At 36.8% G+C, this 16,684-nt stretch overlaps 2 protein-coding genes across 3 annotated transcripts in view; one reads left to right on the top strand and one right to left on the bottom strand.

The window, feature by feature from the left end:
* USP44 (ubiquitin specific peptidase 44) overlaps nt 1–10,705 on the top strand; it is a 32,158-nt gene extending 21,453 nt beyond the window's left edge. The window contains exons 4-6 of the mRNA XM_059402326.1: nt 1,240–1,348; nt 5,240–5,445; nt 6,824–10,705. Of these exons, the coding sequence (XP_059258309.1) occupies nt 1,240–1,348; nt 5,240–5,445; nt 6,824–7,023 (515 nt within the window). The 3' untranslated portion in view covers nt 7,024–10,705. The remainder of the gene's footprint in view (nt 1–1,239; nt 1,349–5,239; nt 5,446–6,823) is intronic.
* A 118-nt stretch (nt 10,706–10,823) lies between these two features.
* METAP2 (methionyl aminopeptidase 2) overlaps nt 10,824–16,684 on the bottom strand; it is a 29,855-nt gene continuing 23,994 nt past the window's right edge. For both annotated transcript variants that reach the window (XM_059402325.1, XM_059402324.1), the window contains exons 7-11: nt 16,284–16,378; nt 15,927–16,023; nt 12,866–12,969; nt 12,109–12,224; nt 10,824–11,166 (exon numbers count right to left, since the gene is read on the bottom strand). In XM_059402325.1, the coding sequence (XP_059258308.1) occupies nt 10,914–11,166; nt 12,109–12,224; nt 12,866–12,969; nt 15,927–16,023; nt 16,284–16,378 (665 nt within the window). In that variant the 3' untranslated portion in view covers nt 10,824–10,913. The remainder of the gene's footprint in view (nt 11,167–12,108; nt 12,225–12,865; nt 12,970–15,926; nt 16,024–16,283; nt 16,379–16,684) is intronic.

The raw sequence follows: 16,684 nt of genomic DNA on the forward strand, positions 1-16,684 counted from the left end.
ACATAAATGTGAATGGTCCTAGATGCTTTCATCCACCAAATCTGGGAATAGAAAGATACCATGAACAAATGCAGAATACCGTTCTATAACATTTTTGTGTGTGTTTACTGGGTCTCTCAAAGTCCTAAAAGAGCTGCTGTAATTTAATATATAAAGGCAGATGTTTAAAATTATAAGTCAGGGAGTTGATACCACTTTTTAAAAAATTTTTATTTATTTATTCATGAGAGACTGAGAGAGAGGCAGAGGGAGAAGCAGGCTCCCCACTGAGCATGGAGCCTGACGTGGGCTCAACCCCAGGACCAAAGGATCGTGACCTGAGCCGAAGGCAGACACTTAACCATCTGAGCCACTCTGGCGCCCTGGTATTACTTAGCTAGCTATACGTGTATTCAGGGAGATGATCCAAAAGTAGGTACAGGACATTCAGCAGCACTGGATAGCTGGATCTCAGGGATAGAGACCTAGAGGACAGGCCACCTGTAGCAAATGTAGACAGCTTATGGGACAGCCTCACGGGGGCTGGTTCCACCACCTGTGTGAGAAGCAGCTGGTGCTGTGGCTTGAGTCAGAGCTGTTGTATCAGTTGAAGGACAGCTCCTGGGCATCCGGAGCAAACTCTAGTGGATAGTGGTGCAGCCAGAAGCTGCAGGCACAATTCATGGGTGGACCTCCAGAGAAGCAGAAGAGACAGCAAAAAGAATCCTAAGTGCCGCTTGTTTAAGATCTGGTACCAAAATAGCAAAAGCAAGACACTGATGGAGGCCTTAGGCTCAGAGCTGGAAAAGGACCGCTTTGTCAGAAAGTGGGGAAGAATGTTCTGAACTAGTAAGAACCCCACCCCGGCATTCCAGTTAGCCTCAGTAGATGAACTATGATGCTTTTTTAAATTAAGAATTTGAGAAGAGTATATTAAAGCATGTTTAGGGACAGTTTTAACATCTTATTAAATGGCATAGCCAAATCCATTTTTAAATATTATAGCACTAGATCATTCTTTTGCCTTATTTGTGAGAGTATATTAAATCAGGTGCTTAATTGTTTACATGTCTGTCTGCCTGACTAGCTCTTATATTGTGTGCCTCTAAGTTTTTTGTGAGGCCATGTCTTTATCTGTACCACAATACAATACCTGTACCAGAGAAAATGTTTAATAATACATGTCTAAAGTGCTTAAAGTTTACTCAGCATTTCCTTGTATCTTTAAATTTGATTCTCATTCTGTCTTTGATATCACAGCAAAGCGTAGAAGGTTTTCTTCAAAATCAGTTATACTCACAGAAGCACAAAAACAGCTTATGATTTGCCACCTACCTCAAGTTCTCAGACTACATCTCAAACGATTCAGGTTAGTAGTAGTAGTAGTCCAACTACACACTTTTTTTGTATGTTGGTTTGTTTGCTTTAAATATTTTTTTGTTTTTAAGTAATCTCTATACTCAGTGTGGGGCTTGAACTTAAAGCCCCAAGATAAAATCTTTTGCTCTACTAACTGAGCCAGCCACTCAGTCACCCCTCCAAATACACACTCGAAGTTAATCATTCCTTGTGCTTATGGTACTTCAAAATTTAACACGTGTGATGAATCAGATGTTAATAGTATATACTTGGCTAGTAGATGACTTCACATCTATCTACTTTTATGTTTTTTTAAAAGATAAAAAAAATGTTGTCATTATCTCTAGCCTTAATCAATAGACACCATTTTCAGTAACTAAGCGTCTGGTTAGCTTCCTTTGTAGATTGCATTGCCAATGAGTAGACCCTTCACATTTTGGTCTGTAATATTATTCTTGTAAGCTCCTGCTTACAGAGTTTAATATTCAACATATTTTAGGTATAAAAGTTTTAAATTCATAACTTAAGAGTATTTGACCCAATTGCTTCATTCTTGGAAAATACCTAAGGTATAGCAGTTCAATTCAGAGCAGTTAACAAAAACAAAAACAAAAAAGACTCTAGAGTTCATAAATACATTTAGTCAGACAAATTACTTTGCAAAACTGTTGGTTAAGCAAAGTATATGGTTTCATACCTGGCAATAACCATGTTAACCTTAAGGCTTTGTTCTTAAGTTACTTTATGTGTGATGATTTGAAAACTTTCGAGACTGTGTTTTTCATACATACTGGTTTTTGGCTTGTTTAAAGTTGTGTATGTGCGTGTGTGTGTGTTTTTAAGACTTTATCTATTTTTTGAGAGACTGAGTGAGCAAGAGAGAGCACACATGAGCCAGGGCAGATGGAGAGGGAGAAGCAGGCTCCCCTGCTGAGAAGGGAGCCTGATGGCTTGACCCCAGAACTCTAAAATCATGACCTGAGCCCAAGGCAGGCACTTAACTGAACCACCCAGGCTCCACTGCTCCACTTAAAGTTTTTCTTTTTTTTAAATAATTAAAATAATACATGTGTTTTAAAACAATCCAAACTTGGGGCACCTGGGTGGATCAGTGGGTTAAAGCCTCTGTCCTGGGATCGAGTCCCCTGAGATCAAGGCCCACATCAGGCTCTCTGCTTAGCAGAGAGCCTGCCTCCCTGCCTGCTTGTTATCTCTACCCCTGCCAAATAAATAAATAAAATATTTAAAAACAATCCAAACTTTGCAGAAGGTAAAGTAAAAGTCCAGTACCTCTTTCTTCTCAACCCCACTTCCCAGTTATTTCAGTTACTTATGGAAGCTGTTAAAGGTATAGTCAACAAGTAACACGTGAGTGCTGTTAAATGCAAGATGTTGTTCTATATTCCTATGGAATATAAAGTAGGACTCTTTCCTCAAGATTATAGTCAGGCATGCACGGAAATAGTAGTGAAATAGAAATACTGTGGGGCCACCTGGCTGGCTCAATTGGTAGAGTATACGACTCATAATCTCAGGGTTGAGAGTTCAAGCCCCATGCTGTGCATGGAGCCTCGTTAAAATTTTTTAAAAATTAAAAGGGAAAAAAAAAAACGCTAAGTATCACAAGTTATATACAAATTGATTTATCAGAGATTTGGAAGAGGGAGTTAGCTGATGTCTAAATGTTCCCAAAGTCTGATGGCATAGGGGGGTCTTTGTGTCATTTAAGTCTCAGTTCATATGTCCATTCTTAAGAGCACACTTCCCCAACCGTCCTATTTAAAAGTAGCACCACCCAACCCTCAATATCACATTACCCCATTTTTGCATAAATGGCAAAACCCACTGTCTGCAATCTGTAGTTTATTTACGTACTCCTCTCCCTCTGGCAGTGGAACAAGAGCTCAATAATGACAGGGACCTTGTCTATGCCTATGTCTCAAGGCCCAGAACCGAGTTCTGTGCATAGTAGTTGCCCCAAAATATTTATTAAGTGAATTAATGTGGTATATGCAGAAGGAGGCGCACTTTAGCCTAAGGGAGTGACATGAAGTATGGAGGAGGAACCTGGAAGGGTATACAAAAAAGGTTTAGTGAAATCAGGTGAGACCTGCCACTGTGCATTAAATCAAGTGGAATAAAAACAAGAAGATTAGTTAGGAGGTTAATATTGTAGTCCATGACCAGGTAAGAAGGGCCAGGGAGCATGGAGAAGTAAGAGCATAAACGAGATTCTGTAAAGACAGAACTGAAAGGACTTCAATTTTGGTTACTTAAATTTGTGCTGAATTGGCTATGATACTGTTGAAGAACGTCCTGTTCTTCCTAATTGCAGCTTTAATCTGGTATTTCAAGCTCTCATTTGAGTTAAACCTATTTGACCCTATCTCTTTCTGTCTTTTGCCCAAAACATTTTTGACCCTTCATGCCATGTTTATTTCTGATTCAGAGATCTTGTTTATGCTGCCTTTACCACATTTATCTTTCTCCTTTTTCTTCATCTGTTCAAAAGCACTATTGTATTTGCCAATGTATACAATATATAGGATATATAAAATATAAAAGGGAAAATGGGATAGAGGAGGGGTATAGAGGAGCCTCTGAAAAAGCGTTAAGAAATGGAACATTTCTGGCACCTTAGACACTCCCCATGTGTGCCTCCCAGTTCAAAGCTCTCTCTTCTCTTTGAAGCAAACTACTATGAACTTGGGGTATAGTGTTATCTTGTTATCATTTTACTGTATTTCCATCAGCAGAAAAAAACCTGGGTACCCAATTTAATCAATAGGAATGAGTATTGTCTATTTAGATAGATTATGAGTGTTTATTTAGCATTAAATAATGTAAGGGTTGAATGATATGGTAAACTAAAAGAATCTTTTGAATGATAGGAATTATAGGAACTTGTGTTAAGCAAGTCCCATTTTTTTTATATGCTTGGTCTTCCATGTTGACTACTTAACAGGTGCATTGAATATAGGATCTCTTACACATTTCATGAGAGAAGTTTTGGGATATGACTCTCCCCAACAGATAATTTAATTTGCAAGTTTCATCTTTAGTTCCACACAATTTTATAGTGTGCCAATAACCTTTTCACATATTTCTGCTTCACAAAACCTATCTTCCTTTCTCCTTCTTTGCTTACTATTATTTGTCATAACCTCATGTTTTAGTTCTTTAATGCTATCATGTTTTCATCTGTGTCTGTCTTTTGTCTCTGTACCACTGTAAACCAAGCTTCATTATAGTTTCTTGAATAACACATTATTTGCCCTTGTAGCACCAGCTCATACTGTGTGCATGATAAAAACATTGCTTGTTGTGCTTTGGTTCAATAAGAGGAAGCATGACCAACAGACTGAGAAAATGACAGTACAGAGGCATTATTTGAGTTCTATCCCTAATGAGTGTTGTGCTGACTTATAGGGAAGGGTTACAGTTCCTATTTTTTTCTTAGAAGAGCTTTAAAGTGTTCCAAAGAATTAGAGGTGCCTTTTTTTTGGTCCTGCTTTTTCCATATACCTGGCCAAGAAAGGTCCAGGTTGTCTCCCAAGAACAAATTCTAGATTCTGGAGTATCTTCCACATGGTGTGACAAGGCAAGAGAGAATTAAAAACCCTTTGGTACCCTGAATTAATCTAGGCCATAATTTCCTTTGCTGAAAGTTGATTTACTTCCACTATCAATTAACTGCAGAAGACAAATATTTTAAAACCTGTTAAATGAACGTAAATTTTCCATTTATAGCCAACTTCAGCATTGGAAGGATTTTACATTTACATTATTTTACATATGACACTTTGTATTCTATATTGAGGCCTTTTATTATGACTGTCTGAACCTAGTACATGGTTATATTCCCTTGACTTTTTTTTATTCTACCCTGGTTTGTTCACAGGTGGTCAGGACGTAATAACCGAGAGAAAATTGGTGTTCATGTTGGCTTTGAAGAAATCTTAAACATGGAGCCTTATTGCTGCAGGGAATCCCTGAAATCCCTCAGACCAGAATGTTTTATCTATGATTTATCTGCGGTAGTAATGCACCATGGGAAAGGATTTGGCTCAGGACACTACACTGCCTATTGCTATAATTCTGAAGGAGGTATATAGATGGGGAAAGTATTTTATTTGGGGTCACACCTGGAAACTGGTATTCAGGCTTTACAATTTCTAAATTGGCCACTAATCATCTTAAGTGAAGCCACTTGACCTTTTTTTTTTTAACAATACTTTTTGTTTTGTTTTCTTTTATTGATTTATTTGACAGAGATCACAAGTAGGCAGAGAGGCAGGCAGAGAGAGAGGAAGAGAAGCAGGCTCCCTGCTGAGCAGAGAGCCCAATGTGGGGCTCGATCCCAGGACCCAGGGATCATGACTGAGCTGAAGGCAGAGGCTTTCACCCACTGAGCCACCCAGGCGCCCCTGACCCTTTTTTTTTCAATAATACTTCTGTAGTTCTTAAAAAACAAAAAGAAATCAAGGATTTGTGCAGAAAATGGAATATTTTCTGCATGATTATAGTAGTTTTGACTTTCAGAGGCTGTAGCAATAGGATAATAAGGATGGTCACATTAGTTAAAAGTCATTTTGCTATCTTATAAGCGTATTTGTAAGGACAAGTCCTCTGTCTACTGGTTCCATCTTGTCAATTTTGTTAGAGAACAGAGCATTAATGAACTGGGGATCACAGATATTTAGAACAAACTCTGAGTTCAGGTTTTCTTTTTTATTTTTTAAAGATTTTATTTATTTGAGGGAGAGAGAGAAGGAGGGGGCAGAAAGGATGGGGAAGGGGCAGAGGAAGAGAGAGAGAAGCAGACTCCCCATTGAGCAAGGAGCCTGACACGGGGCTGGATCCCAAGACCCTGGCATCATGACATGAGCCAGAGGCAGACGCTTCACCACCTGAGCCACCCAGGCACCCGAGTTCAGGTTTTAAAACTCACTTTCACTTACTGCCTCCATGGACCCTCAAGGATAGTCTTCATAGGTGGCAAAATTGACTTAGGTTTCACTTTTTATTTCCCCTTCCTTCAACTACTACTGAGGACTAAGCCTCCCCATTCATACCATTCCCCCTCACCCAGAAAAAAGATGGAGAGAAAGCCCACATAATCCACGAATGCAATTAATTTAACAATAAACTACCAAGAGTGAGTTGCACACTGCTTGCTTTACAGTATGGTTAGCAGCAAAAGCATTAACTGGTCGGATTATACCTAGAATTAAAGATAGGGTCGAATGAACTAGTAAGATTTTTTAATTTCAGATTACTTCTAGAATAGAGGTAGATGATTCCAGAATAACATACTGCCAAGCTGTATTTCTCATTAATAGAAATGGATTGGCTCATTATTTTCCCTTCAAAGAAACGTAACTCTCATTGAGACTATAATGCTTTTAAATCCATTTTAATTTATATTAGAAACTTCTGAAGATATTTTATAAACATTAAGGTATATTTCTGTGCTTCACTCTAGGATTCTGGGTACACTGCAATGATTCCAAGCTAAGCATGTGCACTATGGATGAAGTATGCAAGGCCCAAGCTTATATCTTGTTTTATACCCAGCGAGTTACTGAGAATGGACATTCTAAACTCTTGCCTCCAGAATTCCTGTCTGGTAGCCAACATCCCAATGAAGAAGCTGATACCTCTTCTAATGAAATCCTTAGCTGATCCAAAGACAGTGGGGCTTTCTTCTTGCGATTTTATATATACTTTTTAAAAGGGCTTACAATTTTGAGTTTCATTGTTTTTTTACTTAGGAATCAGTGCACTGTTTATACATTTTGTATCTACAACAAAATTCCTTTTACAGACATAAGATTAGCATAAATATGTGTATCAATGACAGCAAGCAGGTAACTAAACTTTTTTCAAGTACTTGGGAGTTTTAAACTTAGTATTTACTTCAGACTAGCATTACCTCTTTTTTATTTTGATGTCTTAATTGGCTCAGATCATGAATTTGTGCAATCTTTTACCGAAATTCAGGTGGCATCATTTTATACATTTATTTATCTTTTGTAGGCATTTTCTATACAAATTCTTATTAGATGGAAAATTAGATACTTTCTTTACTAATAGTCATACCAAAAACAAAAATTTCTTTCAGGCCATTTGTATGCTGAAGTTATCTTTGCCCTTTGAAGAGAGTTAAACTACTACTGTGAAATATCAAGGTATCACCTAAATAATCATCAATCACACTAATTTATATTCCTGAGGCTTTGTGTGTTACAGGGCTCAGAATAGACATTACTTTGGTTAACGGAACTTCCATTTTTCCAAAAATTTATTAAGTTTTAAGAATTGTTCTTTATTTGGCATAGTCCAAAATGAAAACGACAGCTTTATAAATAGTGTATTTAAATTACTTCAGTACTGAGGACATGAAAACAATGATGGCTGGGACTTACAATGATGGTTTGGCAGCAAACAGGTTTGTCCAGATTCTAAATAAACAGTCTTATCAAAAATCTGAATTCAGCAGTGTATTATGATATACAAGTACAGTTTAAGTTGAATAAGTTCATTTTATATGTTTAACATTAGATCTCTTAAAATTTTTGAAGGAAAAAAATTGTCTTCTTGAAGAGTAAAAAAAATTTGCAACTGAGCAACATATTCAGCATCTTCTATTTCTAAATAGCTAAAGGCTTGGATAAGTTTTGCTCCAATTATGTGAAGATTAGGAGCCTCAGATACTTTAACACTGGGCCCTTACTTTTTTAATTAAAAAATTATCTAAACTTGCATCTTATTAAGAAGTACATATGAAATACTCTGCTCTTCCTTAATAATCTTACTTCTTCAAAATTCAACTGCTGGTAACTATTCACTAACCTCTATAGATCAGCTATTTAACATCTTAGCTCAGGGTTAACAAACTGGAAGATCATTTTTTCCTTTTTTGAAATCTTAATGAAAGAATATCCTGTGGAATGCTGTTCTCGGCTACTGATCATCTATTAAGTATAAGCTTGAAAAGGACCTCTATTAGCAAATTTTACTTAAATTTCAGAGAACAAGTCATTGGGGCAGCTGATCATGAAGTGCAATGAGAATTTATCTCTGAACAGACCAATCATTTATGCCAAAAATACAGCTTCAGTATTAAATGGCTAAAGTTTAAAATCGTTCATTTAAATACCTATGCAAGTTGTTACCTCAACTGTTAATATAATTATACCTCATTAAAAATTTATGTGGTCAAGATACTAGAGTCTAGCCTCTCTTAATTTCAAGGATTACTTTGTATTTGGGTTAGCTGCTGTACACTTTTGCACCTAATTTTAGGGAGATTATTTTAAAAACCACTCTGGAAGCTTTGCTGTTTCTAATAGTATAGGTTGCTTGTTTCAGTACTTAACTTCACTGTAAAAATATATGAGAGAAAGTGACTTAGCCTTTTACTTTAATCCCTCAAAACCAAAACCTTTGAGAGGAGGCTGTGGGGTATATGGGAACTCTGTACTTTATGCTCAATTTTGGTACAAATGTAAAACTGATATAAAAAAATAAGTCTCTTAAATTTACAACAAAACTAAAACCTAGCCAATGAACAGAAACTTAAGATTTCTTGTTCTATATCTCATTGTAGACTTTACATTCAGCTAAGTTGATCTAACAAAAAACAACATGTTTTGGTTGTAAAATAATTTACTAAAGGCACTATTTGTTAAACATCAAACTAATTTGTTACCAGTAAGGTACATCATTGTAAACATGACAAAATGATTTCAAGAGATACATGGCTAGTAGGTAAACAATACAATTTTCTTTAAGTGACAGCTTTCCTATTTACAAGATCATATTCCTTCCAGCTATTCCAGGGGCTTGCAGTGATGCTACTGCTCCCAACAGTTACACCAGAGAGGGGGAGCTCATAACGGGTTTGAGATAACTGCTAAAGAGGTCTTACAAAACTCCAAAATTCTTCACTCATAAGGTCAATTGTAAAACTCTCTGAGCTTAGAAATCAAGGTACTTTCTGTCTCCCACCAAAACACATGAAGAAGGTGTGGACTCAGAACCCCAAAAGAACTAGCTGGAGGCCCCAAGACCTGTAACATGCCCAAGCATGAATTGGTGAGCTCTGCCACTAGGCACATCACAGAAAATGGAGGAAATAATCCAAAAGTAGCTCTTGAACATTAGCACCATAATAAACATGGCTCATATAGCTAAAAACTAGATTATTTATCCCATAAGATAACATTCATTTATAGCTCTAATGCTGAAAGAGCAGCTTTTTAATGTATAATAGATCTAAGTACAGAAGTCTGGTTTTTCTTCCTATGAGAAAAACATTAAACAAAATACAAACTAAACAGCATCCCAGAGGCAGTGAATCTTATTGTGCTAAAGCATATACAAATTAAGGCTTTACCTTGGTACATAAACAATTTTAAAATTATGTTGGAACATTGCCAAAAATTCAGTTACAAAGAATTCAAGCAATTTGTTCAAGAATCTGTAGTGGGACTCAGTTCAAGCAAGTATTCAGCGTCTTACATTCAACTTATGCACTTAGCTGCCATGTTACTGTAACCTCACTCCCTGAAATGCCACCATAGTTTTTAATTCAAGCCAGTCCAGAGGGCAGGGTGTTAAAGTAATTTGGCTCACTAATGAAAAAGCCTAATGATGCAATTAAACTTTTCTAACTAGAGCACAATCCAAGTACAGGAAGTTTCCCTGTCTTAGTATTTGTAGTTTTAAATGCCCTTTTGGTTTACTGAGTAAGCTGAATACGTTTCCTGGTAAGTACTACCACTGGATAGCGGATCTATATGTTGAGATTTTACTAAATCAAGGTTTTGAGCTGGTATAATGTTCCTACTAGCATGTTTCAATTAACAGATCTTTCCAATGTCAGGGAAAAAAATGAAAGACAAAGATTAAAATGGTTCTAAAAAGAAAACAAAGGCAAACTATTCCTAAAGCTCTATATTAATTTCTGAAGATTCTCCCACTTTATGCATGTACAGAACTTGTTTCAGCCACTATATCAGAAGAAGTTTCAGTGTAGAGGTCTACAATCAAGATAAAAGTCTCTACATGTTCAGCTATTTATGTTTAGCTAATTCCTGTGCAGAATTATAACCACAGACATTGAAATATAGCTCTCAGATCTGAAAATGTCTTTATTTTTTAGAAAATGGATTCCAGGAAGGTTAAAAAGCAATACCAGAGGGTATAGGTGCAGAATTGGATGTAGTCATTCAAAGCATTCAATTAAGAATATGGCAATATAAATATCTGAAAAGCATCTCTTAGGTGTTCAAACAAAAAAATGTATAAGTCATTCCTAACTAATTTGAGCTTTATAGCATTTCCTAGATGGGAAAAAACAGTTAACATTTGAAAGTCTTGAAAGCTTTTTCCTTGGCTAATTACATTGGATGGTTTGCCTTCGATCAAATTCCTTCCTTTTTAAACATGGATAAAAGCATTACATAGGTCCACTGTTAAACAGACAACATGTTGCAAATTACTTCTGGTATAATGTATTCCAACAAAGCTTAGAAAATAAAAGATGTTGAGGCGGCTTTGGACTAAGTTTAATAGTCATCTCCTCTGCTGACAACTTCTTTACACGTTGGACGCAACAGTATGGTATGTTCAAACTGTGCTGTGTATGATCCTTTAATGTCACATAATGGTGGATATGGATCTACAATGCCCAAGTCACACAGATTCTTCAAAGCCATCAAGTATTTACTTTCTCCCAAGCGATCCAGCCATCTGCGGCAGAAGGCAAGGGTGCCAAAGTTTTCATTGATGACATTCAATAAGTGTTTTGTTCTTGGAAGCCTAAGAAGAGAAAATCCAGAATTAAAGGTAGCTAAAAAGTTACCCATTAAGGAAAAAAAAGTTTCTCCATTAAGGGAAACTTATACAGTAGATGTGGCTTTACTCAGTAATTAAAAAAACTTTTTGTTGCCTCTTTAAACATTCAAAAGTCAGAATGTGTAACAGCCCATAACTAATTATACAAGGCAGCTGAATGGGAGACCAGCTGAAGGCTGTCTTATCATATTTATGTGTCTATGTGCACGTGTGTTAATTTCCCCATAGAGACTCGTCAACAGTACTATGATGGCAATTTCCTTTTCTGTGCATCAAGCTGAAAAGACCTGCACATAAAGGAGGTATAAATCCATCTTTCAACCATCTTCAAAAAGGTTAAGGGGGGGAAAAAAGGTAAAAAACAAAAGTTTAACAATAAGAAAATATTAAGAACAAAAACCTAGAAATGCTAGGGGTGCCTGGGTGGCTCAGTGGGTTAAGCCTCTGCCTTCAGCTAAGGTCATGATCTCAGGGTCCTGGGATGGAGCCCCACATCAGGCTCTCTGCTCAGTGGGGAGCCTGCTTCCCCCCCCCCCCCGCCTTCCTCTCTGCCTACTTGTGATCTCTCTCCCTCTCTCTCTCTCTCTCTCTCTCTCTCTGTCAAATAAATAAATAAATAATCTATAAACAACAACAACAAAAAACCAACCTAGAAATGCTAGCAAAATTATGACCCCTCAAATTACCATTGGAAACCGGATCTTAAGAGAATACCTGCCTATGTTGTTTTTACTGCGGTTACGATTTTTAACAGGCTAGTTTCTTTGCTGTATTATAAAAATCCACAAAACATAATCATAGGCTATAGAACTGTACACTTATGGAATGTACCACTGTGGATATGTCAAATTTTTTAAAATGCTGCTAACTGGGAAAAGAAACATATTAAAAACAACGGTCTCTCACCTGATTGGCACATGTCCAACGTCGAAGTTTTTCATGTAGTGTGAACATTCCATATCATCATGAACAACGCCTTTTCCTGTGCTTCCAAAGGTTTCAATGGCATACACTTCTCCTTCCTAAAGAATATGTAAGAGTCCAGGGAGAAAAGAAAAAGCAAGAACTAATTAAATTGCCATCTATTAACTTCAGCCTGAGGTATTATTTACTCCATGTTAAGAAACCTGAAATAACCTCTGGTAGTCATTATCCAACCCTTCCTGCTTTATCTCCTTAGCACTCTGGTCTTTCTGTGTCCTCCTATTAGAATGTAGCCTTTATGGGGCACCCGGTGGCTCAGCTGGTGAAGTGTCTGACTCTTGATCTTGGCTCAGGTCTTGATCTCAGGGCTATGAATGCAAGCCCTGGACTGGGCTCCACACTGGGCATGGAGCCTACTTAAGAAAAAAGAATGTAGCCTTTACATGGGCAGGAATTTTATTTTGTTCACTATTGCATCCTTAGTGACTACTAAAGGGACTGGCACCTAAGAGATGCTTAATAAGTGGTGAAAAAACAATCCTTTGGCTAGCCAACTTCCACATCTAACTAAGCCATGGTTTGACCAGACACGATCTGCACATTCACATAGACCAATTCCTATTGGAGTACAGACGGCAAGTTAATTTTGTTCAACATACTACGTACTTAACTACCACCAACTTTAGTTTGGAAAAAAATTAAAATGCTTCATAAAAAACACTATTAATGGCACACATACCTCCATTCTTGTTGCCTCTCCTCCTTTCACAATGGGCACTGTTTTCCCAGCGTGTATTCTATATGGCCCAATTGAATGTCCGTTTAGGTTACGGATTGGTTTCACTGGCGTAACAGGAAAAGACAGTTATTCAGGGCCTTCAAGCGCACAAACAGATCTCTTAGCTTTTTGGCACAGACTTCAAGTATTGACTTAAAAATAAGACATGGCTCTACTAAACAACCCCACATTGGCACAGTTACATACAAACTGGAAAACTAGTGGAATATGAAAAGAGGTTTACAGTGTTATCAATTAAAAACTAGAAGGGAGGAAGGGAGATACTGGGAAAAGAACAAATTATGTGATGACAGAATGGGGGTCCACCTAAGGAGGTATCATTAATAAAAGTTATAAAATGCCATGTATACTGTGATTACAAACAAAAAATACAGTTACGGACCAAAAGGTAATGTGAAAATGAGAATTATGTGTCAAAATGACAGAATTACAAAATGAAATTTTATTATTATAGCACAGCTCGTGTGTTAGTGAGGAAAATTTAAATTCCATGGTCCCGAGACCAATGACAAAATGAATTGTGGTATATTCACACAATGGAACACTATACAATAATAAAAACAAAAAGTTGGGATACAGTGAACAACTGAAATAAAACCTAAAGAAAAAAGAACAGAGGAAGGCACAGTTGTATGCATACTGTTTTATTTATTATACATATCAAAATTAAGCACAATACTGTTATTTAGGGATACATAATTAGGTGATAAAGACATTAAGAAAAGCAAATGCAAATATTTCAGCACTCCAGGAAGTGGTTTGCTAGAGGAAGGCTGCTATAATTCAAAAGGGTACACAAAACTGAAGGGCTTTTGAAGTGCTGGGAATATTCTATTCCACAAGGGATTATAGTTTTCACAATTGCTTAACTGAATTTTTATGTTGCATGTATCTCTTCACACATGACATAATTTCACAATAAAAAAGTTTTTAAAAAATCTAGCTTTACCAGTGCTAGAATTCTCAGAACAAGCCACCTTTCTTTCAGGGCAGAAGTAGGTAGCAAGGTTTTTTCAATTCAATGACAATGAAAAAATGACAATTATATTTAGGGGATGGCACAGAAAAAACTCTGTTAGCTCTTCAAAAAAATTCACCTTCTTTTACAAATGGTAAGCTAAATTTATTTTAAAATTCAGTAAGCATCACTATTTCTCCAAGACCTGGCAAACTTACCCCAAAGGCCAATCAAAAATACATTTACTTAAGATTTCTTAACTATACCAACCTCACATAAAAACCAAGTTACACAGAAGGAGCAGGGCATAGGAGTATCCATTTGTGTATTATACAGGTTGTGACTGCAGCAGGCTAATTCTGGGACCAATAATGATAAAGGTAACTTTCCAATTCTATAGCTTCCTGATCAAGGTAAATAAAACCACTCCCTTGATGGCTCATTCTGTTACACGGTTTTTGGAAACTGCTGCTGGGAATACAGCCTACTATCCATTTTTTTATCTTCCCAACATTATGATTTGACTATATACTTTCTACTCAAATTAGTAAAAATTAATTATGCCACTCCACTAAAAACCGTGATCAACACAATAACTGTTATCAAAAAAGGGGTGCTGAAACAAAATGAACCTAAAATGTTGCACTGGGTTAATGTAAAGTGTAAGAAGGCAGATATTGATTCCAATATTTCAGGCTGGCAATGTTATGCGGTAACTAAATATTAAGTCAAACTGTCACTTAATATATCCTGAAAGGCAGAACACAAGCCAACCAAAATTATAGAATTAGAAAACAAGAGAAGGAAAGATGGTTTGAGAGGGACTTGAGTAAGCATTGTTCGTTGTGACACCAATCCCAAATCTGGGGGAACGAAATCACAAATTTGTTGCATACTAGTAAATCCCAGGCATTGTCATAAAATTTACAGTTCTTTAAAAAAAAGAAAGAAAACATGATATCCTTAATCCTATTATAGTCAAAGAAACTTGGGTTCTGTTTATAGAATTTATCTAAGTTCAGATAGACCTGTCTGACCCTACAGTATGACTAAGTTTATCTAAGTCAAACTTCGACCTAAGTTTATCTAAGCCAGGTCTAAGTTTATCTAAGTCAGACAGACCTGTCTCACCTCACAATATGTTTTCTTCATTATCCCATAATACCTCCCATCCAAGTGTGAACAGCCTTAAGAGAGTATTTTGATTTGTACTGGTGTTCACAGGATCTGACAGAGAGCAACAAGGACAGATAACATCAGGTTCCAGAGGAAGAACCCCTTCTGTAGTTGGAAGAAACATAATACCCTATCACTATCAGCAAGGTTATGCAAAAAATGCTAAATGATGTGAATTTACTGAGGGCAAGGAAGCATGAGCGTCTCTGCAAAGAGGAATATAAAGAAGAGACAGGATTTGGTTAAAGGAAATGTAGGAAATATTCTGTGAGAAAGTTATTAGAATAGTGGTTAAAGAAAACAGTGAGCAGAGATTAGGAAGGGGGATAGTGGTCAGACCCAGAGACTGGAGAAAGGTTGGAATGATGGGAAAGCAGCAGAAAGCATAGGTGACTCTGGGACTATGTACCTAAGACAGTAGCTAAGAAAGACTAAGAGGCAAAGGGAATAAAGATTAAAGGAAAGACATAGAAGAAATTAACTGGACTCTAAATTCTGGATTCAAAGCAAAAAAAGTGGGGGATGGTGGTGGAGGCATTAATGGAAAGAGTCTCTGGCTTGTCTCTGAGCCTCAATCTGACTAGTCACAGAAAACCAAGTCTGCATTTTGGCCAATCTGGGATAAATCCCTTGGTGTCCCATCACCTATACCACAGTAGCTTGACAATAGTTCCCACCTAGTGACCACAGTTTTCCTAATATGAGGAGGTCATTCATTTCCTCTCTCCCCCATTTTTCCTCTTTGTATTCCCAGGAGATGGAGATAAAGCAGCTGACCCAAAGAAAGCACTCAACACGATTCTGCAAAATTAATTCTGTAAGAGGTCACATGCATTTCAAAATAAGATATAGTTTTTAAAAGTATACCTTGGTATGTCTTCCCATCTATTTCAACCTCATAGGATTCCATAACTTCTTGGATGGCCTCACCAACATCACACAGACGGACATCAATTCCAGCACACTAAAAACAAAATGATGTATACATTTTTACTCAAAATGAAGAATTTTATAGCAATTTATTAGTATTTTAAAATAAAGGATGATTAAATAAACTGCTTTGCACATTGTAACTTCCTCTGTAAGTCTCTGGTACAGTGTACTAGAATTACCCACTTTAAAACCCTAAGGGCAGCAGACCGGTCTTACATAATCCAGAGACCTTAAACAGGCTAGAAGAGGTTCAAAATACATTGAATGAAATTGTGCTTCTAGTTCACATACCTTTATTCCAGTGTTAGTGGCATCTTTTACAGCTTTTAATAATGTATCATATTTGGGATTAAAAGTAACAGTAAAAGCACAGTCAATAATCCTACCTGAAAGAGAAAATTCTTCTTTAAGTTGACTTATCCACTAGTCAATTTGTCTACTTCATATCATCTACTCTATTAAACTTACTAGTTAAAAGGAAAATAAAATGATGGGTTCAGATGAAGTACCCAGACAGTATTCACAATCCAAGTGGAAAAAAGCATACATTTTACATAAAGGTTTTAGAATAAAAAGACTATTTCCAGTGTTAGTATATATTACTTCAAGATAGTACCAATTCAGTGCTACCCCAGGTGGATAGGCAAAATTATAAACAGAAACAAATCAAAGAGAAAAACCTGGGGAACTAA

The sequence above is a fragment of the Mustela nigripes genome, chromosome 6, assembly GCF_022355385.1.
Source record: "Mustela nigripes isolate SB6536 chromosome 6, MUSNIG.SB6536, whole genome shotgun sequence".
Taxonomy (NCBI): domain Eukaryota; kingdom Metazoa; phylum Chordata; class Mammalia; order Carnivora; family Mustelidae; genus Mustela; species Mustela nigripes.